This window comes from Salmo trutta, chromosome 7, assembly GCF_901001165.1.
Source record: "Salmo trutta chromosome 7, fSalTru1.1, whole genome shotgun sequence".
Taxonomy (NCBI): Eukaryota; Metazoa; Chordata; class Actinopteri; order Salmoniformes; family Salmonidae; genus Salmo; species Salmo trutta.
Window position 1 is genome coordinate 28,270,859 of NC_042963.1, and position 23,509 is coordinate 28,294,367.

The following is a 23,509-nucleotide window of genomic DNA, read 5'->3' on the forward strand; positions in this document are numbered from 1 at the left end:
GTTGCGCGATCAGGCCTGCCTCGCAGTCTGCGTTCCAATTCATCGCAAAGGTGTTCAATGGGGTTTAGGTCAGGGGTCTGCAGGCCAGTCAAGTTCTTCCACATCAATCTCGACAAACCATTTCTGTATGAACGGTTCTTGTGCTGACGTTGCTTCAATAGGCAGTTTGGAACTCGGTAGTGAGTTTTGCAACCTAGGACAGGCAAACATTTCTTTTTTTTTACGTGCTTCCCGTTCTTTGAGCTTGTGTGGCCTACCACTTCGCGGCTGAGCTGTTGTTACTGCTAGACATTGCCACTTCACAATAACAGCACTTAGTTGACCGTGGCAGCTCTAGCAAGGCATACATTTGTTGAACTGACTTGTTTAGAAAGGTGGCATCCTATGACGGCACCAGGTTAAGTCTCTGAGCTCTTCAGTAAGGCCATTCTACGGCCAATATGTGTCTATGGAGATTGCATGGCTGTGTACTCGATTTTATACACTGGTCAGCAACAGGTGTGGTTGAAATGGCCAAATCCACTATTTTGAAGGTGTGTCCACTACCATTAAAAAGTTTGGACACACCTACTCATTCAAAGGTTTTTCTTAATTTTTACTATTTTCTACATTGTAGAATAATAGTGAAGAAATCAAAACTATGAAATAACACATATGGAATTATGTAGTAACTAAAAAAAGTGTTAAACAAATCAAGATATATTTTAGATTCTTCAAAGTAGCAATCCTTTGCCTTGACATCTTTGCACACTCTTGGCACTCTCTCAACCAGCTTCACCTGGAATGCTTTTCCAACAGTCTTGAAGGAGTTCCTACATATGCTGAGCACTTGTTGGCTGCTTTTCCTTCGCTCTGCGGTCTAACTCATTCCAAACCATTTCAACTGGGTTGAGGTCGGGTGATTGTGGAGGCCAGGTCATCTGATGCAGCACTCCATCACTCTCGATCTTGGTCAAATAGCCCTTAAACAGCTTAGGTGTGTGTTGGGTCAACGTCCTGTTGAAAAACAAATGATAGTCCCACTAAACACAAACCAGATGGGATGGTGTATCGCTGCAGAATTCTGTGGTAGCCATGCTGGTTAAGTGTGCCTTGAATTCTAAATAAATCCCTGACAGTGTCACCAGCAAAGCACAATCACACTTTCTCCATGCTTCACGGTGGGAACCACACGTGCGGAGATCATCTGTTCACCTACTCTGCGTCTCACAAAGACACAGCGGTTGGAACCAAGATTCTCAAATTTTGACTCATCAGACCAAAGGACAGATTTCCACTGGTCTAATGTCCATTGTTCGTGCTTCTTGGCCCAAGCAAGTCTCCTCTTCTTATAGTAGTATAGTTGTCCTTTAGTAGTGGTTTCTTTGCAGCAATCGACCTTGAAGGCCTGATTCACACAGTCTCCTCTGATCAGTTGATGTTGAGATGTGCCCGTTACTTCAACTGTGAAGAATTTATTTGTGCTGCAATTTCTGAGGCTGGTAACTCCAATAAACTTATCCTCTGCAGCAGAGAGAACTCTGGGTCTTCCTTTCCTGTTGCAGTCCTCATGAGAGCCAGTTTCATCATAGCGCTTGATGGTTTTTGCGACTGCTCCGTATCTTAATGCAATGTCTTAAAGCAATGATGGACTGTCGTTTCTCTTTCCTTGTTTGAGCTTTTTTTGCCATAATATGGACTTGGTCTTTTACCAAATAGGGCTGTCTTCTGTATACCACTCCTACCTTGTCACAACATACCTGATTGGCTCAAATGCAATAAAAAGGAAAGAAATTCCACAAATTAACTTTTAACAAGGCACACCTGTTAATTGAAATGCATTCCATGAAGTTGGTTGAGATAATGTAGGGTGCTGTCTTTCGGATGGGACGTTAAACGGGTGTCCTGACTCTCTGAGGTCATTAAAGATCCCATTGCACTTATCGTAAGAGTAGGGGTGTTAACCCCGGTGTCCTGGCTAAATTCCCAATCTGGCACTCATACCATCACGGCTGTCTAATCATCCCCAGCTTACAATTGGCTCATTCATCCCCCTCCTCTCCCCTGAAAACTATTCCCCAGGTCGTTGCTGTAAATGAGAATGTGTTCTCAGTCAACTTACCTGGTAAAATAACGGTAAAATAAAAATAAATAAAATAAAAAATGCCAAGAGTGTGCAAAGCTGTCATCAAGGCAAAGGGTGGCTACTTTGAAGAATCAAAGAATCTCAAATCTAAAACATATTTTGATTTTGTTTTAAACTTTTTTTTGTTTAATACATGATTCCATGTGCTATTTCATAGTTTTGACGTCTTCACTATTCTTCTACAATGTAGAAAATAGTAAAAATAAAGAAAAACCCTTGAATGAGTAGGTGTGTCCAAACGTTTGACTGATACTGTATATAATCGGTATCTATATATTATTTGTTGTTTGAAATTAGCAGCAGCACTACAGAACCATCGCTACACCCCGGCACATTAGACTGCACGTTCCTCACTTGCTAGATCTGCAAATAAAAGGGAAATTACACAAAATTATCAATTTGTTAGTTTTCTTCCAGACAAGAAATTGGTGATATGATTTAAGCATTGACATCGAATTTTCTTTCTTTTTGAGCAATTGTAATACAACTGAGAACACCATTTCGGAAAATATAAAACATAATTTGGGATAAAATCACATATTTTATATGGCTCCCTTCAGAGTTGTTTATTAACCATCATTCAGGGAAGAGTTGCAGGGGAGAGGAGAAAATAAGAATGTGCCTATTTGAAAGCTGTAATTTTTGGGGGGATTGTTACACGTAACATTTTAAGTAGCTCTCATGCAGAAATTGATGTTGATCTAAAATAGTATCCAGACCTGTTAGTTTATAAATTAGTATCCAAACATTTATTCTATCCTTCAGCTCTAAATTTTAGTCTAGTACTAATGTAGGCCTACTACTGTGCTTAGCCTTCACCGGCCCCTTTTGAAGTGTTTAGTTCTGCTGGAGTAAGCGCATCATTTGGCATCTCTAGAATATCCCTTATGTTGCTATACTGGCAAGATAATTGTAGAATACAGGAAACTGCAGAGCGTAATTCTATATTGCCTTTAAAATCAAACCTTTATGGGCTTACTGTTGGCCTTTGTCATGATGACGTGTGTGTGTAGTGGTGGACAACCCCAGACAACTGATCCCAGGCCAGATTTGTCATTATGCACTGTGCAGACCAGTTTGGGTTAAATGTGGGAGTGGAGAGATCTGAAAGCAGCTTTTACAAGCAGACATGATGATTCTGAAGCCATTTAATCATGGATAATGCCTTAAGAATACCCCATCTTGCGTAGTTGTGTCAAATTACAAATTGTGGGGCTGCGCAAGTACGCACAACGGCATTTTTTGTTGCGTACTTGCATTTGGCTTTAGACACATTGTAGCTGATAAACAACCCAACTTCCCTTTTCTTAGACATAACTGTCCCATCCCGGTGTGTCCCATGACAGTCACTGAGGTGGCTGAGTTCAGGTTGTGACAGCTTGAAGCTATCAGATGACCACCCACACAAAGGGCTGAACTTTCACTCTTCATCATCCTGACCCAATTAGGCTACTCACTCACTTTCCCCTAGCAGCAGTTTAAAACATTCATGAGTGTGTCTTGTTTTTGTTGAACAGCCGTATTTATCTGGACCTGTAAGTAGATCCTCACTATCTGCCTTCTTAAGTGAGGTTTAGGGTGGGAGGTAGTGTTTCATGGAGGTTCTGGTGGTCACAGGTCAGTGTGTTTTTCTCTATGTAGGCTTGCTATCCTCCCTCAGCTCAAACTGCAGACGATTTTCTACTAGTGTGTGTGTGTGTGTGTGTGTGTGTGTGTGTGTGTGTGTGAAAGCGCTTTCCATAGTCTCAAAATACTTCCTCTTCCGGTCTCTTTTTTTGGGGGGGGGGGGCAGTTGCCTATGAACACAGGACAGGACTATTGAAAGCCAAGCCCCTGATGTGCTTTGTGAAATGACACACTGGTTCTGCTCCTTGAAACGGAACGCAGCACTAAAGTACCCATTTCAAATTGTTAAGCTGCTACCCTTGCTGTTTCTCTATGAAAGTAGCATTATTACGATCCTCTTAGAGTCCATCATGCAATTCCATTGCAGCTACATTATGTTGGCGCCGTAGAAATAGAATTACAAAGAAATAAAATCAATGGTTACCTTTTACCTCCTTGCTAAAACTCTCATTCTGTTTTGGTAGGTCTATATGGCTCTTTCAGAGAAGGCATGTGTGTCAGACAAAGAGAGGTCAGCTCTCTGAAGAGCTAGGCTATAACCTGCCATGTTCTCCCCACAGCACACCCTTCACACAGAAGTCTAATCAGCCACAAGCTCAAAACTCCTCCTGCAGCTTTCCAGTGGCTGCTCCTCCACCACTCATTATTCTCTTATTTTTAGCTTGGGAGGTTTTCAGATCAGGAAAAACATTGGTTGTCATGATATAACGGTAGCTGTATAGGAATTGCTGCGGAGTGAGAGGGTGGGAGAGATTCTCATTTACTCAGCCGTAATGCATAATTCAAACTGCCATGAAACAGCTCAAATTAGCTAACGTTCATTTTTTTCCATTTTGTTTTTTTTATAGTTGTAACTTTTGTCCCGAGAGTGCAAGAGGTATATCGTAATGGAGGGGAATGGCGTTTACAGCTAGGCTACATTCAGAGTAGGGTAAACGGACAATGCTACGGGCTATCTGTTGTGTGGACTGACTGGGGTTCATTCTTCTACCATGTGAGTACTAGTTTTAAATTCGTCTGCTTCTTTTTCCCCATGAGCTCTCCATTTTCTGTTAGGATTTTTTGTTGTGGGAGAATGCCATACGGTTGGGCACGTGTCCCCAGCCACTGTGAAGATGATATCCAAAGCATGGCAGGCATCTGTTTGAATGCACAAAACGTTCGTCCAGGCCTGGGTATGTAGCCACTCCGTTTATTGGGATGATGATGATGATTATAATCGATCGCTCTAGAAGGACGTGTTCACCCTCTCATTAACACTTTGAGACAATGGAGGCAGCTATAGGAACTGTCACTCATTCGTAGGGCTGCGTCATTTTCCCTCCATCACTATTGTCTGTGAAGGAGGTTCTTATGACCTCTACTGTGTGCTTCCTTTCTCCTTCAAGACTTAAAATGAAGCCTAAGTCACCTAGAAACTATCTTTGACACAACAGTCCCAAACAGTATTTTGGTGAATCTCCTTATCCATCATGCCCCTTGCTACACTTGAGCCGGCTCTCTGTCTGTGGCCATGTGCCCTTCATCTAGTCTCCCTGTACACTCCTTCCTCCCATCCCCCACCCATACATCAGTCCCTTTTCTTCCCAGCATTAGTAATCCCTGTGTTTATTTAGATATTTTCTTCGTGGTGTGCTTTTGTGTCAGTCTTCGGGAGACCCCAGCAGCCACTGACTAGCCTACAGGTTTGTTTCGTACCGTCTTGAATTTAGAGCGCACATGCAGCAGACGTCTTTCACAAGGAACTGTGCACAGGCCTAGTTGTGGCCCAGTTTTATTGGTAAGGGCAGGAAAAAACACTGATAGTGCTACGTAGGAAAAGGGAGTGGGTACTTCGCCTCTGTCATAAAAGGAAGTTAAGCAAAGTGGAAAAAAACATATCATGCGATTATTGTTTGCTTATGCCTTTGCTGCATGTGCCTTTTTTAATAAGGTCAGTCAAGAAACAAACTACTTGTGTGTTTACCCTGCACGGTGACTGGCGTCCAGGAGACACGGCTCACTTAGCAGTGCAAAATGAAGGAACAGACTGCATTATAGGTCAGGCCTTTCTAACCCAGAGTCACTGATGTTCCTGTGTTTGGCAGACACTCTGAATGACGTCTCTGAGGAGGAGCCTGTTTGCGTGCGTGTGCTGTAGGTTCACCGAGGCGTCAGGTTTGACGTGTCAACCACACTAGTGTAATTCTGAACTAAACTGTACTGTGACTGTCCTTGATTCTCAGAGGGGGACGGCCGAGAGCTGAAGACGGATGGAAAGAAAGTGTGAGAAGTAAAGCTTGCCAGTTAAATGAGCAGCAGAAGTGACACCATACACTTCAAAGTCATGGCTGCAGGCTCAAAGTGGAATAATAGCGTGACTCACATTTTAGCGAACGGGCACAGCTGTTCTGACAGCGACTGTAATAGACTCCTGGACTGAAGTCTTTCTAAAAGACCCACTGTGCTGTTTTTTTCTTCTCTCACAGCTTTGCTGAACAAAGGCCTCCGTCCCACAACCTTTCACCATTCCTGGATCCCTCCTTGGCATTGTAAAACACCTGACGCTCTATCAGTAGCTCATACTCTACATTTTCTGGTTATTGTAAACCAGACTTAAACACTTGGATCATCTTTTTCTTTTTTATCAAAGCTAGCTGGCCAACTGATTGACTCTCTCTGTAAAGTCCCTGGCTGTGGTTCAGCATGGAACATGTTTGGCAGGGCCCAGTGCCAGCCTGTCCCTGGCCTATACATGGACACACAGCCCCCCGGCCTAGAGCATACCCGCAGATAGATCTAGACACCCTAGAGCTGCTATGCATTACTGCAGCTCTATAATGCATTACTGCAGTCTGCAGCTCTACATAACAATGCGTGCATTTGATGGCATTTCACTGCTGAAGTCGGAGTAGGCTATTGCAGTTATGCTGGTCATGTCCTACTGTTCAGTTGGCTATTGGTAAGTACACTAAGGATAAGTGTAGTAGCCAATTCAAATGCATTCCTCTTTCTTGAGCTATACACTGACTTTGTTCACATTCACGACCGTCTCAAGCCATGTACGGGAGTGGACTGTATGTCCTGACTTTGGCCTCAGCACGATTGCAGCACTAAATGACAGTATTGATGATAGGATTTTACTCAGTCGAAGTTGGAGCATTTCAGTCATGCGGGTCAAAATGAAAAGTCTACATGGCATTCTTTTGTCTGTAGGTCCTTTCAGGTTTCATATTTCATGCCATGTTTACCAAAGGCAGTCAGTAATACATCAGTTTCACCACAGGTAGACAGAAAACAATTGTATATACAGTGCATTCGGGAAGTATTCAGACCTCTTCAATTTTCTGCATTTTGTTACGTTAAAGCCTTATTCTAAAATTGGTAATTCTTTTTTTTCTCCTCATCTACAGACACATCCCCATAATGACAAAGCAAAAACAGGTGTATAGAAATTGTTGCTAATTTATAAAAATAAATGATATCACATTTACATAAGTATTCAGATCCTTTACTCAGTACTTTGTTGAAGCACCTTTGGCAGCGATTACAGCAGTGAGTCTTCTTGTGTATGATGCTACAAGCTTGGCACACTTGTATTTGGGGAGTTTCTCCCATTCTTCTCTGCAGATCTTCTCAAGCTCTGTCAGGTTGGATGGGGAGCAGTGCTGCACAGCTATTTTCAGACCTCTCCAGAGAGGCTGGGCCAATCAAGGACATTCAGAGACTCGTCCCAAAGCCACTCATTCATTGTTTTGGCTGTGTGCTTAGGGTCATTGCCCTGTTGGAAGGTGAGCCTTCGCCCCAGTCTGAGGTCTGGAGCAGGTTTTCATCAAGAATCTCTCTATACTTTGCTCTGTTCATCTTTCCCTCGATCCTGACTAGTCTTTCTGCCTCTGAAAAACATCCCCTCTACATGATGCTGCCACCACCATGCTTCACCGTAAGGATGGTGCCAGGTTTCCTCCAGACGTGATGCTTGGCATTCAGGCCAAAGAGATCAATCTTGGTTTCATCCGACCAGAGAATCTTGTTTCTCATGGTCTGAGGGCCTTTTGGTGTCTTTTTGGCAAACTCCAAGCGGGCTGTCATGTGCCTTTTGACTGAGTGGCTTTCGTCTGGCCACTCTACCATAGAGGCCTGATTGGTGGAGTGGTGCAGAGATGGTTGTCCTTCTGGAAGGCACTGTCAGAGTGACCATCGGGTTCTTGGTCACCTCCCTGACCAAGCCCCTTCTCCCCCGATTGCTCAGTTTGGCTGGGTTGGGCAGCCAGCTCTAGGAAGAGTATTGGTGGTTCCAAACTTCTTACATTTAAGGAAGGTGGAGGCCACTGTTCTTGGGGACCTTCAATGCTGCAGACATTTTTTTGGTGCCCTTCCCCAGATCTGTGCCTCGACACAATCCTGTCTTGGAGAATTCCTTCAACCTAATGGCTTGGTTTTTGCTCTAACATGCACTGTCAATTGTGGGACCTTAGATAGACATGTGTGTGCCTTTCCAAATCATGTCCAATCAATGTAATTTACCACAGGTAGACTCCAAGTTGAAGAAACATCAAGGATGATCAATGGAAACAGGATGCAACTGAGCTCAATTTCGAGTCTCCTAGCGCAGGTACTGAATACATATGTAAATAAGGTATGTTTTTTTATTTTGATAATGTGTGTAGATTGAGATTTTTACATTTTTTAAAATCCATTTTAGAATAAGGCTGTAACGTAACTGTGGAAAAAGTAAAGGGGTCTGAATACTTTCCGAGTGCACTGTAAGTATGTTTTCAAAATGCATACTTCCTCTAGCTCATTGCAAAGTGGTTTGTGAAGCGCTGATGGAGCCTTCCTTCCGTTGCCTATTGCTGCGTTCATTTGCTTGTCAGAACTAGGAATCTCTGAATTTTTCGATTCGCTAACTGGTTGTAGTTATACATGTGCCACATTCAATCAGTTGGCAAGTTGAACATTTCAGAGTTTCGTAGTTCTGACTAGCACATGAACGTGGCATATGCATTTACTGTTTGAGATGCTGTAGCATCAGCTCTCGCGCTGTCTGGCAGGTTGACCGCTCAAAGGCTCTGTATCTATATGCTGTAAATGAGATGCATAACTAATATAATGGACACGCACCAATATGTGACGAACCATTTTTTGTAAAAAAACAAATTCAAGAAAGATGGATTGGGACAGACGTTCCCATTCTGCCAAATGAGTCTAGTCCAGTCCCGGGAGTCATGTCCCTGTACGGCCTCGTCTTCATCAGGACTGAGTGGAGTCGTGTCCCTGTACGGCCTCGTCTTCATCAGGACTGAGTGGAGCTTAGAATATAGCAGCCTCTCTAGTGATTGTGATTGTTGTCCTCAGCTAGCTTGCCCACTCAGGCACTGACAGAGGGCTCTGCTCCAGTGGCCTCTTACTGTTCCCCATGAGAGCTCCCCAAAATAGCCCTGATCAGTCTCACACACACACACACACACACACACACACACACACACACACACACACACACACACACACACACACACACACACACACACACACACACACACACACACACACGCCAGCCAGCCAGCATCTAGAATAGCCCATGCACCCCACCACCCCTTTCCCAGCCAGCCAGCGTTTCAAATAGAAATGCACAGTTCGTGCTCTAGCTCCTGCTAAGCACTCTCAGTATAACATAGAGCTGTCATTCTGCAGCCGGAAGCACACGTACACATATGACATTCTCTCTTTCTTAAAATAGACCTGGCTAAACCACCCTATTGTGACTAGTTAGCTAAACCACCCTATCCCCTATAAAGTACACTGCTTTTGACCAGGGTTCATAGGCCTGTGGTAAAAACGGACTATGTAGGGAATACGGTGCAATTTGGGATGCAATCCGTAATTGATCCCATCTCCTTTTTATAGTCCTCTGAAATGCTATACAGCTGCATACATCTTTGGGAGAGGTTTATGTAGGCCAGGGGTGTCAAATATATGGCCTGCGGCTTTGACAAGAAACATTTGCAAAATTAGTGAGAAATCGATAGTTACATATCTCAATATTATGGACAATGTTATATCAATACTTTGACTCCAAATACCACATTTATTTCCCTAGGTAGCTTTAGCTAGCGCTAGTCGGCTGTACCTGCTCTAAAACGCAGGTATTTTTTATCCTATATGTTGTTCTCCATCTTCTTTTTAAATAGTGAGCCAACATGCTTTCACCACTTACAACTAGTTTTGTAAATGAATGAATCATGCTCTCTTGTCTCTCTGCAGCAGACATATTGTGAGCAATATCTTTTGGGACATTAAATTGCAATAAAATCGCAGTATCGAATCGCAATACATATATCACGTTGAGAATCGCAATACATGTATCACGTTGAGAATCGCAATACATGTATCACGTTGAGAATCGCAATACATGTATCACGTTGAGAATCGCAATACATGTATCACGTTGAGAATCGCAATACATGTATCACGTTGAGAATCGCAATACATGTATCACGTTGAGAATCGCAATACATGTATCACGTTGAGAATCGCAATACATGTATCACGTTGAGAATCGCAATACATGCATCACGTTGAGAATCGCAATACATGCATCACGTTGAGAATCGCAATACATGCATCACGTTGAGAATCGCAATACATGCATCACGTTGAGAATCGCAATACATGCATCACGTTGAGAATCGCAATACATGGATCACGTTGAGAATCGCAATACATGCATCACGTTGAGAATCGCAATACATGCATCACGTTGAGAATCGCAATACATGCATCACGTTGAGAATCGCAATACATGTATCACGTTGAGAATCGCAATACATGTATCACGTTGAGAATCGCAATACATGTATCACGTTGAGAATCGCAATACATGTATCACGTTGAGAATCGCAATACATGTATCACGTTGAGAATCGCAATACATGTATCACGTTGAGAATCGCAATACATGTATCACGTTGAGAATCGCAATACATGTATCACGTTGAGAATCGCAATACATGTATCACGTTGAGAATCGCAATACATGTATCACGTTGAGAATCGCAATACATGTATCACGTTGAGAATCGCAATACATGTATCACGTTGAGAATCGCAATACATGTATCACGTTGAGAATCGCAATACATATATCATGTTGAGAATCGCAATACATGTCGTATCGGCGCCTAACTATCGTGAGGTCCCTGGCAATTCCCAGTCTTAGTAGAAATGATAATGGACCTACATTCATACCGTTTCTTGACTGTGTCCAGCACGCTAATAATCATTGAAATGAAAGCTAGGCAGTCAGGGAGCATCGGATATTCCCAAAACGATGGATAGAGGACAACTTTTTAGCACATTTTGACAGTGATGGAAATATGAACAATTTTCAGTGCGGCCTTCCGGACCTCCGTTGAAGACCGAATGCGGCCCCGGGGCCAAAATGAGTTTGACACCCCTGATGTAGGCCTATCTCTTCTCTGCTTCTACTACCTTCTGTTATAGGAAGAGCCAGCATCTCCTAACCCCTCTCCTGAATAGTTCCATATTCTGCGAATGTAATATGCATTTGTTTGTCTTAGCTCTCCATATCGTGTGTGTGTCTTTTAAGATGGGCTATTTGTTGTGTGGGGATGCACATGCATGCATCGCATTTACATTTGAGTTGTTTAGCAGACACTTATCGAGTGATTTACAGGAAGTTAATTCATCTGAAGATGGTTGGGTAAGGCAACTTGCATGACGACGGAAGCTGAATTCTTCTGCTGTTCTATGTTCGCTGAATACTGCACTTCAGTCCCTCAAAATGGGACTGTCAGAACAGTTAGAATGTGTTTTGCGTTCTAGAAATCGTCGGGTAGATACTCGGATCCAGACTCATTGCAGAGGAAAAAACTAACGTCCCTGGGCGTGGCGTAGCATTTGGCCGGAGCAAGGAGTTTGGGTAGCCAGGCTATGAAATGTAACCAAGATGCATGATGCAGAAAGCCACTAAAATAAAGTATCTGTCAAACCTGAGCTTTAGCCTGCCTGAGTGGTAGATGGGCAGATTTTGCACCAGGCAAGCTCAATCAAGCCCAGCTAAAGTATTTGAAATCATTTCAAATAGTATTTGAACCCAGTCTGGTTTGTATGTGTGAGGATGTGACTGCAGCCCAACCAATGCAGTATGTAGGTCATCTGGCCAGCCAGAAATCCTGATGTCGGAGGAATGAGGGGAGGTGAGAGAGGGATGGATAGTGAGGGAGGGGGAGGATGGATGGAGGGGGAGAGAGGGAGAGAAAATCAAGAGGAGCTTAATCTGTGCCATCATGTAGAAACAGCTGGCTCACCATTCAATCTTATCATCTCCCTCTCAAAACTCGAACACACACACACATTGCAGAGCCACATGCTTGAGCTGCTAGTCATCTGTCGTATGTCATCAGGGTGTGCCAGACGATACTTTCCCTAACAGCGGTGTGGTGTTGTGATGGTCATAGGACTGACAGACAGCGGGGACAATATGTCAGGGGATCAGCTGCTTTTTAAATGTTTATTTAACCATTTAACTAGGCAAGTCAGTAAAGAACAAATTCTTATTTTACAATGACGGCCTACCACGGCGAAACCCTCCCCTAACCCGGATGACTCTGGGCCAATTGTGCGCCGCCCTGTGGGACTCCCGATCACGGCCGGTTGTGATACAGCCCGGGATCGAGGCAGGGTCTGTAGTGAGGCCTCTAGCACTGAGATGCAGTGCCTTAGACCGCTACGCCACTCGGGAGTTAAAGGAAGTGCCCAACATGGGGCACAAACCTACAACACTGAGATTAAGAGTCTCATGCTCTACCGACTCACCAATCTCAACTGTTTTTGTATTTTGGGGTTTATCCTACCAGACCACTCAAAATTGTGTGGACAATGGAGCCTATTTCAAGTCATTCATAATTTCACATTTGTTGCAAAATTCCCTATATAGTGCCCTATGGGTCAAAAGCAGTGCACTATATAGGAAGTAGGGTGCCATTAGGAACATAGCCATCCTAGTCCTGCTAGTGGTGTGAGCCGTTGAATAACCTAGCTGATTCATCTAGGCTACATTCACTATGATCAGCGGATGGCCCACACCAGTAGTGGTTGCTTGCTTTAGCCTATAATAATGAATCATATATTTCATTGTCACACAACGGATATGCGCAATGAAATGTGTTGTTTTACAGGGTCAGCCATGGTAGTACAGCGCCCCTGGAGCAAATGAGGGTGAAGTGCCTTACTCAAATAAACATCTTAAGATTTTTCACCTTGACCTACTACTATGTGTGAGTGTTTTTGTAGAAAAGTAAAGGGGCAATCTGCAGTTGCTACGTACATTTTTGGACATATACATTAATGATATGTACCCACTAATTATTGAGGAATATCACTTATAAATGCCTCATGAGTTTAGCTCAACTGTCGTAACCCATCAGAACCCCAAATATACGCTTGTTTATGTATACGCAGTGTTTGTAAACAATGTAAAATGGAGGCCACTGTGTTCTTGGGGACCTTCAATGCTGCAGAAATGTTTTGGTACCCTTCCCCAGATCTGCCTCGACACAATCCTGTCTCGGAGCTCTATGGACAATTCCTTCGACATCATGGCTTGTTTTTTTTGTTCTGACATGCACTGTCAACTGTGGGACCTTATATAGACAGGTGTGTGCCTTTCCAAATTATGTTCAATCAATTGAATTTACCACAGGTGTTTCTACAACTTGGAGTCCCTCTCAAGGATGATCAATGGAAACAGGAAGTACCTGAGCTCAATTTCGAGTCTCATAGCAAAGGGTCTGAATACTTATGTCAAGGTATTTCTGTAGTTTTCTTTGTAATACATTTGCAAAAATGTCTACAAACCTATTTTCACTTAGTCATTGAGGGTTGCGTGTAGATTGAAAAAAACATTCCATTTAGATTAAGGCTGTAACAGAACAAAATGTGGAAAAAGTTAAGGGGTCTGAATACTTTCCAAATACAATGAAGTTGTTATTGTCTAGAAACCTACAGTCCACTTAGCTAAGGTAGTGACCTCAGACTGATGGTGGTAGCTAGCTAACTTACCTGCAGCAGTTTCAAGCTAGCTAATGTCTTTTTGTTTAATCAACTATCAATCAGATAGCTTAGCAAATATAGCTTTTCCATTTCTCTTCGCATGTAAAGCTGCCTGATACATTAATAGCAACTGGCAAGCTGTATCATAAGTCAGAAGCCAGCTAGCAATTCCAAGTTCTTGCCTTTTTTTTTTTTTTTTTACCAACAAAAGTCATGTACACTTAGAAAAGAGAGTATTACCTTCAAGCAGATCATTTTAGTTTTATTCTAGGACTCCAAGCCTAAGAGTAATAGCTACTTGTTTGTAGAACCGGTGTCTTCACCAGATGTCATTCAGCTCCACAGTCTTCACCCGAACGAGTGTCACAGGCAAAATCATAGGCTGCGTCATGTACTTGAGGGGGCGTTGTGTGTGTGAGAAATTACAGATTTGTAAATGTTTTATTATTGCCATCTACAAGGGGTGTATATTCGATTTATATTGGCTAATTTAAACTTGAAACATGGCCTTTCAATGTCTGCTTTTACATTATTTTTTTTTTACCCATCTACCAATAGGTACCCTTCTTTGAGGGATTGGAAAACCTCCCTGGTCTTTGTGGGTGAATCTGTGTTAGAAATTCACTGCTCGACTGCGGGACCTTCCAGATAATTGTTTCTGTGGGGTACAGAGATGATTTAGCCATTCAAAAATCATGTTAAACTGTTATTGCACACAGAGTGATTCCATGCAACTTATTATTTGACTTGTTCAGCAAAATTGTACTCCTGAACATATTTAGTCTTGCCATAACAAAGGGGTTGAATACTTATTGACTCAAAACATTTTAGCTTTTCATTTCTAATTAATTTGTAAAAATGTCTCAAAACAATTCCACTTTGATATTATGGGGTATTTAAAGTCAGGCTGTAACACAACAAAATGTGGAAAAAGTCCAGGGGTGTGAATACTTTCTGAAGGCGCTGTATGTATAGATTGCATTTGGATTACTGTTACAATGCAATTTGGGTTGTTAATTGGATTCGTTATGCCATTTTCTTTGTATTTTTATTATTAATGTACGTGTTTGACATTTTACTGCATTGTTTGGAGCAAGTAACATAAGCATTTCGCTGCACCCACTATAACATCTGCTAAACTGTGTACGTGACCAGTAAACTTTGATTTGATGTGATTGGCTGATTGTTACCGTGTCGAAACAATGGATCATATGACTCGAAACGTCAAACTGTAGCTATGCATTCTAAGAATAGTTCAGTCTCTCCTCTCCCCTCCTATTTGACACTATTGATAGTTGACGAGCCCGTCTCCCACGTGTCCTCCTTCCTCTGTCCCTCCGATTGTGAGCAGTGTGAGTATTACTGGTACGGTTGGAACATGATGCCTAACGGTGCCTATCCCAAAGTACTTGGACGTTTAATTGTCTGTTCCTTCCTGTGGCGGAGGTCCAGTTGTGTCTCTCCTTCGCTGCAGTCGTCTCCGTTACACACCCAGGCAGACTAGAGTTACTGCAGCAAAAGGCCAGACCCTGTCCCCTCACACTCAAGACATATACAAGCTAATACACAACCTATAACTCAGCGCACGTATAACGCAACATAGGCTAAGTGACTATGCAAGAGTGCATGTCATCGTCAGTACTCACTGCCTCTTCTCTCTCCTGTTCATCTAACGCTACTCTTGAGGGTAGAGGGTAGTCTTACTGTGGTGAAGAAACCCGTGTGATGTTATTCAAACACCTTCAGTCGTGTGTGTGTGTGTGTGTGTGTGTGTGTGTGTGTGTGTGTAAAAGGTTTTGCAGGACCTAGGCCTTAACCAAACCGTTGCTGCACTAATCGTGGGTCTGGGATTGGGAGATGTGTGCTCATTTACTGTTTTCTGCCCCCGGAGGGGAGGGTGTGTGTGTGTGTGTGTGTGTGTGAGAGAGAGCTGGGATTGGTCGGTATAGTATTTTTTTCCCCCCACTGTAGCATGAGCTTGTATAATCCCCCTTAGCGAGGAAAAGCAGACGGACACAGCCACGAAACACACCCAAACAATAATTCCCCTGCCCTCCAACTGTTTTTGCCTGTCGAGATTGGGTCTGCCAAAAGGTCTCGGCGTCTGGGCTGGCATGGGAAGTGGGTCTGTCCTCTCTGTCTGACGTTGGCCTGCCGCCGTGTCTGTGGGCTGTTGTGTAACAATGGAAATAGCAGGCACTGCTGCGGCTCTGCAACCCACCCTACACACTCTCTCTCTCGCTCTCTCCTCTGTCACATACACACACTGCAGCAGCAGCAGGAGACTATTTATAGACCAACCCAGCTAGGGGAAATTTGGGGAAGGCTAAATTCTCCCACTCTTTCATTTGCTCTCGCTGTCCCTCTCCTCTTCCTCATATCTTTCTCTCCTCTTCCTCACGTCTTTCTCTCTCTCTCCCCTCTGCCTCACTAAAACACATTCATTTATATGCTAAGGTTTGAACAGCAAAAAAGCAGTTGTGTGATGGTCTAGCTCAAAAGCTGTGTAGTCAGGCAGTTGCACCATATATCTACATTATAGATCACATTTCTACTCTGAATGTGTTGTAGCTGTGGCCTTTCGATGTATCTTTTCTCAACAACTGTGCTCTCATTCAGAGAGAGAGAGAGAGAGACCGGAGCGAGAGAGACCGAGAAAGAGCGGGATGTGAGGGGGCAGAGAGGAAGTGCAGATAGGGGATGGGCGTGTGAGTGGATTGAGAGATTAAGTGGTAGAGGGCACCTTTTCTTTGAGAAAGAGGAAAAAGAGAGCCATGACCGGCTTGAGTTGTTGGCCTCCAGCGAGCCTAGGCATATATATATAGAAGAGCTCCACGACGAGCTCTTCGACTCGTCGTGGAACGCCACATGGAGGAAGAAAGAAGAGCAGCAGGGAGGGGCTGGAGAGAGTGAGCTCGTGTCTGTCCCATTGTGCTCTCTATACTTCCCTTTTGATGTTCACAGCAAATCAAGGCTAAGGCGGAAGCAATACCACTGCACTGCCCAAGCCTAGCCGACCTATCCAGACCTTTCAGATCTGAAAACATTGAATGTTTAGGGCCAAGGGGAAGCGGTAGGGAGTGGAGTGATAGAGGGTACGTTGTTTCATTCATTATCGATACACGTGCAGACCTCACTATCCCTAGGGATGCAACTGCTGCTCCTACATAACATCACGTTTACATTTGAGTAATTTAGCAGCCGCTCTTATCCAGAGCGAATTACAGAAGCAATTAGGGTTAAGTGCCATCGACAGATTTTTCACCTTGTCGGCTCGGTGATTCGAACCAGCGACCTTTCGCTCTTAAGCGCTAGGCTACCTGCCGCCCCTACGTCACAGTTAAAGCCAAACAAAGGAGTGAGTAGTGTCATATTTATTGACCAACCCTCTTTGGACGTTAAGGGTCAGACCCTGGGCCAGTTGACTCTGTGTGTTGTGTAGGCTGAGGTCTGCCTTTCCTCTCTAAACATGGTGAGCCTGGTGACTGTCATGCTCTATGTGGAGTGGCGATGATGTCAGCGAATCGGTGACGGAGAGCCTGTCTGTCACAGACTGGCAATTGTATAGATGGTCGGTCGCATAGACCGGCATTGTGATACGGCCACATTGTGTGGACAGGCTGACGTAGCATAGCTGAGTTCTCTGAAAGTCCAGAACGGCGAGGTGGGAGGAAACATCATGAGGGAGAAACTGTAGAATAGATATGAAAGAGACTAAAAGACAGAAGAGCACTACATGTGAAGGCTCACTTTTTAAAATATGAAACAGGGCTGAAGGTGATGTTTTGGGTATCAGTTTGTCTGGACAGCACACAAACGCACAACTGAAAATGAGACTTGCCTAACACATTTTCACCGCACTGGAACACTCGTCTTCGTGTTACCCCTGCTCAGTAGTCTAGTCGTATTTTGAAAATGTTGTACTCGTGTAGTGGTTTCGAAAATTACCAACCTTTAGTCGAGTATTTGATCGAAATCTAATGGTCTGGATTACTCTTCATGCGGTGCTTTACTATTTTTCACCATTTTAGTATTTACTACTTTTAGTATTTACAACATACTAGGCTGTTTTTGTAATCTGGATTGGGCAGAGTGAGTAACAAGTCTCTCTCCTCTCTCCACCCCCCCCCCCCAGAGGAAGAGTAGGCAGCAGACAGGATGAAGGAGGAGAACTTGTTTCATCGGAGGATGTCTCTGTCTCCCAACGCCACCTCTCCCTCCCCTCCTAAGATCGACCACCGCTCTCTGACCCGCAACATGTCTTACGGAGGAGAAAGCGAGCTTTTCCCGCTCAGCCCAGGTAAGGCTGGTGTGTTTTCACTAGTAACCAAACTGATGCAAACTCACCAAAACGGGGAGGAACTACCTAATCTTGTTTGCCACGTTTGTACATTAATGAATACACCCCTTGATATATACTCCACCAGACATTTCCGTATCCACCTTGTGACTTCACCACGCACCGCACTGAGATTTTAATGCCTGCACTAGGTTATTTTACATTTACATTTTTAGTCATTTAGCAGACGCTCTTATCCAGAGCGACTTACAGTAGTGAATGCATACATTTCATACATTTTTTTCCCCCCCCGTACTGGTCCACCGTGGAAATCGAACCCTCAGCCCTGGCGTTGCAAACACCATGCTCTACCAACTGAGCCACACGGGACCGAGGTTATACCTTTACACTAGCGCCAGGGACGTATTGTTAAGAAGAATGTTTGGTGAAGTATAAACCCTAGGGGTCACCTTTCAGTCCCTGCTGGTTACCACTAGAAATGACGGTAAACGAGTCTATCCAGGGATTGACATTAAGCTCTTCCAGACTTTTGCCTGTCTGGCAAGCCGAGAGCATTTTTTACTTTCATTAACATTTTAGTTACTTGCCCAGTTTTTTTGGGGAACGACATTTAGAGCATGCACAAATTGCAGTTGGCTGTCCGAATGCCTGCCTGTTTACCACACATGATCTGTCTGCTCTCTCTAATCTGCTCTGTCTGTCTGATTGTGGATGTGTCCTGTTTGCAGGTATGGAATCAGAAGGGAATGGTGTGTCCATGATGAGTGACGAGATCAGCCCCGCCCAGTCGCCTAGCAGCAAGGTAAGAAGACCGCTTCTGATTGGACCTCTGTGTAACAATATCAGGTGGGTTTCCCGATATTGATGGATCTTTAGGATGAGTGATCAGTTTTCCCAAACCACCTTGTTAATCACATCACATGCTTTCTGTTCTGGGATCAGCCTCCTCTACCCAAGTGTCAATCTTTTTTTATTTTATTTGTATTTATTTTTTCTCCCCTGCTTCGTGATATCCAATTGGTAGTTGCAGTCTTGTCCCATTGCTGCAACTCCCCTACGGACTCGGGAGAGGTGAAGGTCGAGAGCCATGCATCCAAGCTTCTTGACACACTGCTCGTTTTAACCCGGAAGCCAGCCGTAACAATGTGTCGGAGGAAACACCGTTCAGCTGTCGACTGACTCAGCTTGCAGGCGCTCGGGCCCACCACAAGGAGTCGCTAGAGCGCGATGGGACAAGTAAAGCCCCCCAACCAAACCCTCCCCTAACACGGACGACGCTCGGCCAATTGTGCACCGCCTAATGGGTCTCCCGGTCACGGCTGGCTGTGACACAGCCTGGGATCAAACCCGGGTCTGTAGTGACGCCTCAAGCACAGCGATTCTGCGCCACTCAGGAGGCCTCCAAATTCCAATCTTAATATGACTATACAATGGAGAACCTGGACCAGTTCTGAAAAACTGCTTCGTCATATGCCAATATTGAGGCGCTCCCTTTTAATGTGTTCAAAATATAAACACAACATGCATGTTGTGCATGTTACAGTTCATATAAGGAAACCAGTCAATTTATATAAATTCATTAAGCCCTAATCTATGGATTTCACATGACTGGGAATACAGATATGCATTTGTTGTTCACAGATACTCACTCCGCGACACAACTCCTTTCACATAGAGTTGATCTGGCTGTTGACTGTGGCCTGTGGAATGTTGTCCCACTGCTCTTCAATGGCTGTTCCAAGTTGCTGGATATTGGCGGGGTCGTACACATTGATCCAGAGCATCCCAAATTAGTGCAATGGGTGGCATTTCTGAGTACAGATCCTTGCGACATGGGACCGTGTATTATCATGCTAAAACATGAGGGGATGGCGGCAGATGAATGGAACTGCACGGTATCTCTGTACATTCAAATTGCCATCAATAAAATGCAATTGTGTTTGTCGTCCGTAGCTTATGCCTGCTCATACCATAACCCCACTGCCACCATGGGCACTCGGCTCACAACATTGACATCAACAAATCCCTCGCCCACACAACGCCATACATGTGGTACTGCCAAATTCTGTAAAACGACGTTGGAGGCGGCTTATGGTAGAGAAATTAACATTACATTTTCTGGCAACAGCTCTGGTGGACATTCCTGCAGTCAGCATGCTAATTGTATTCTCCCTCTGTGGCATTGTGTTGTCACAAAACTGCACATTTTAGAGCAGCATTCTATTGTCCCCAGGAAAAGGAGCACCTGTATAATGATCATTCTGTTTAATCAGCTTCTTGTTATGCCACAACTGTCAGGTGGATGGATTATCTTGGCAAAGGAGAAATGCTCATTTACAGGGATGTAAACAAATTTGTGCGCAACATTTTAGAGAATCAAGCGTACGGAACATTTCTGTGATCTTTTATTTCAGCTCATGGAACATGGGACCAACACTTTACATGTTGCGTTTATATTTTTGTTCAGTGTACAGTAGATGCAAAGCTTTTCATGAACCTCAGCACACAAGTTTGTTTAGACAATTTACAAATAGGCCTACATACAATGTTTTAAAATAAATATTATGTTATTAGAATTCCCGATTTTATAATCGCCATGCTTGTCTCAGAAAGTGACTCATTTTATTAAGGGCTATTCATTGTTTAGTCTAACTAATGTAGGTGGCATTCGCTGATTCTAGGCTATATCCATCATACATTGCATCAGCACAAAACACAGCACTTATTCCGAGCGTTTCTTTTCTGTGATGACTCATCAATGATAGCAGTTCCCGTGGATAATTAAGCGTTTCCAGCAGCACTGTGGCCAGGTTAAGGTCATGTCCTCTCCCATTGCCCCCGACACACACACACACACACACACACACACACACACACACACACACACACACACACACACACACACACACACACACAGATCTGTGTATGGAGTGATTCCGAACTACATTGAATATCTATGGGGCTTTGACCTATCTCCCACCCAACACCCCTCGTAACTCCAGAGACAATAGCGGACTCAACACAACACAGTCACACACAGCTCTCTTCCGAACACTCTAAAACACTCCCGAGTGCCAGTGTGTGAAGGCTCACTTCAGAAATGCAGTGTGGATGTGATTCATGCATAAACATCAGACATAGTCAGGTCCAATAGGGGTTAAAATGATTGCCGCTACTTTTTTCAAAACCTTGCGATAACACTGATCCTTTTTCTAGAATGTTTTATGAGATTGGAGAACACATTGGGTGGGATCTTAGGCTGTTCTTCCATACAGAATCTTTCTAGATCCTTGATATCCATCGTCTGGTCTTATGGACTGCCCTCTTCCATTCAAACCACAGGTTTTCAATGGAGTTCAAGTCTGGAGACTGATATAGGCATTGTGTTAGGCAAATGTTGATTTTGTGGTCAATTAACCATTTCTTTGTGGATTTTGATGTGTGCTTGGGGTTATTGTGGTGCTGGAAGATGCACTTGCTGCCAAGTTTCCGCCACATGGCAGAGGCAACCAGGTTTTTATCTTGAAGTAACTGTCCAGTGTTTCCAGATTTGATGAAATATGACCTATGATGAATTAAAATGAGTGAAATAGTTTCACTTCCAAAAAATGGTAATTATGTTATTTTAAGTAGCTTAAGAAGTTTTTGCAAATGTATATACAGTACCAGTCAAACATTTGGACACCTACTCATTCAAGGGTTTTTCTTTGTTTTACTATTTTCTACATTGTAGAATAATAGTGAAGACATCAAAACTATGAAATAACACATATGGAATCATGTAGTAACCAAAAAAGTGAAATTCTTATAAGTAGCCACCCTTTGCCTTGATGAGCTTTGCACACTCTTGGCATTCTCTTAACCAGCTTCATGAGGAATGGTTTTCCAAGAGTCTTAAAGGATTTCCCTCATACACTACCGTTCAAAAGTTTGGGTTCACTTAGAAATGTCCTTGTTTTTGAAAGAAAATGAAATTTTTATCCATTAAAATAACATCAAATTGATCAGAAATAGTGTAGACATTGTTAATTTTGTACATGACTATTGTAGCTGGAAACGGCAGATTTTTATTTTTATTTTATGGAATATCTACATAGGCGTAGAGAGGCCCATTATCAGCAACCATCACTCCCGTGTTCCAATGGTGCGTTGTGTTAGCTAATCCAAGTTTATCATTTTAAAAGACTAAATGATCATTAGAAAACCCTTTTGCAATTATGTTAGCACAGCTGAAAACTTATGCTGATTAAAAAAGCAATTAAACTGGCCTTTAGACTAGTTGAGTATCTGGAGAATCAGCATTTGTGAGTTCGATTACAGGCTCAAAATGGCCAGAAACAAAGGACTTTCTTCTGAAACTCGTCAGTCTATTCTTGTTCTGAGAAACAAAGGCTGTTCCATGTGAGAAATTGCCAAGAAACTGAAGATCTCATACAACACTGTGTACTACTCCCTTCACAGAACAGCGCAAACTGGCTCTAACCAGAATAGAAAGACGAGTGGGAGGCCCTGGTGCACAACTGAGCAAAAAACAAGGACATTCCTACGTGACCCCAAACTTTTGAACGGTAGTGAGTTGGACCACATATTGAAGGAAAAGCAGCCAACAAGTACTCAGCATATGTGGGAACTCCTTCAAGACTGTTAGAAAAGCATTCCAGGTGAAGCTGGTTAAGAGAATGCCAAGAGTGTGCAAAGCTGTCAAGGCAAAGGCTACTTTGAAGAATCTCAAAAATACAATATATTTTGATTTGTTGAACACTTTTTTGCTTACTACATGATTCCATATGTGTTATTTCATAGTTTTGAAGTCTTCACTATTCTACAATTCTACCTGTATTTGGGCAATGCCAGGTTTCCTCCAGATGTGACTCTTGGCATTCAGGCCAAAGAGTTCAATCTTGGTTTCATCAGACCAGAGAATCTTCTTTATCATGGTCTGAGAGTCCTTTCGGTGCCTTTTGGCAAACTCCAAACGGGCTGTCATGTGCCTTTTACTAAGGAGTGGCTTCTGTCTGGCCACTCTACCATAATGGTCTGATTTGGCGGATTGCTGCAGAGATGGTTGTCCTTCTGGAGCTCTGTAAGAGTGACCATCACCTCCCTGACCAAGGCCCTTCTCCCCCGATTGCTCAGTTTGGCCAGGCAGCCATTTCTAGAAAAAGTCATTTTAGAATGATGGAGGCCACTGTGTTCTTGGGGACCTTCAATGCTGCAGACATTTTTTTGGTACCCTTCCCCCAGATCTGTGCCTCGACACAATCCTGTCTCCGAGCTCTGTGAACAATTCCTTCGACCTCATGGCTTGGTTTTTGCTCTGACATTTACACTCAACTGTGGGACCTTATATAAACAGGTGTGTGCCTTTCCAAATCATGTCCAATCAATGTAATTTACCACAGGTG

General features: G+C 43.4%; 1 protein-coding gene across 4 annotated transcripts in view; it reads left to right on the plus strand.

Moving 5' to 3' along the window:
- The window catches only part of osbpl5 (oxysterol binding protein-like 5), a 117,968-nt gene that overhangs the window by 30,867 nt on the left and 63,592 nt on the right, over positions 1-23,509 (plus strand). For 2 of the 4 annotated variants that reach the window (XM_029758494.1, XM_029758495.1), the window contains 2 exons: positions 17,940-18,104; positions 18,833-18,906. In XM_029758494.1, the coding sequence (XP_029614354.1) occupies positions 17,963-18,104; positions 18,833-18,906 (216 nt within the window). In that variant the 5' untranslated portion in view covers positions 17,940-17,962. Of the gene's footprint in view, positions 1-4,456; positions 4,746-8,326; positions 8,346-17,939; positions 18,105-18,832; positions 18,907-23,509 lie in introns of those variants that run through there. The other 2 variants (XM_029758496.1, XM_029758497.1) reach the window with 2 other exon arrangements.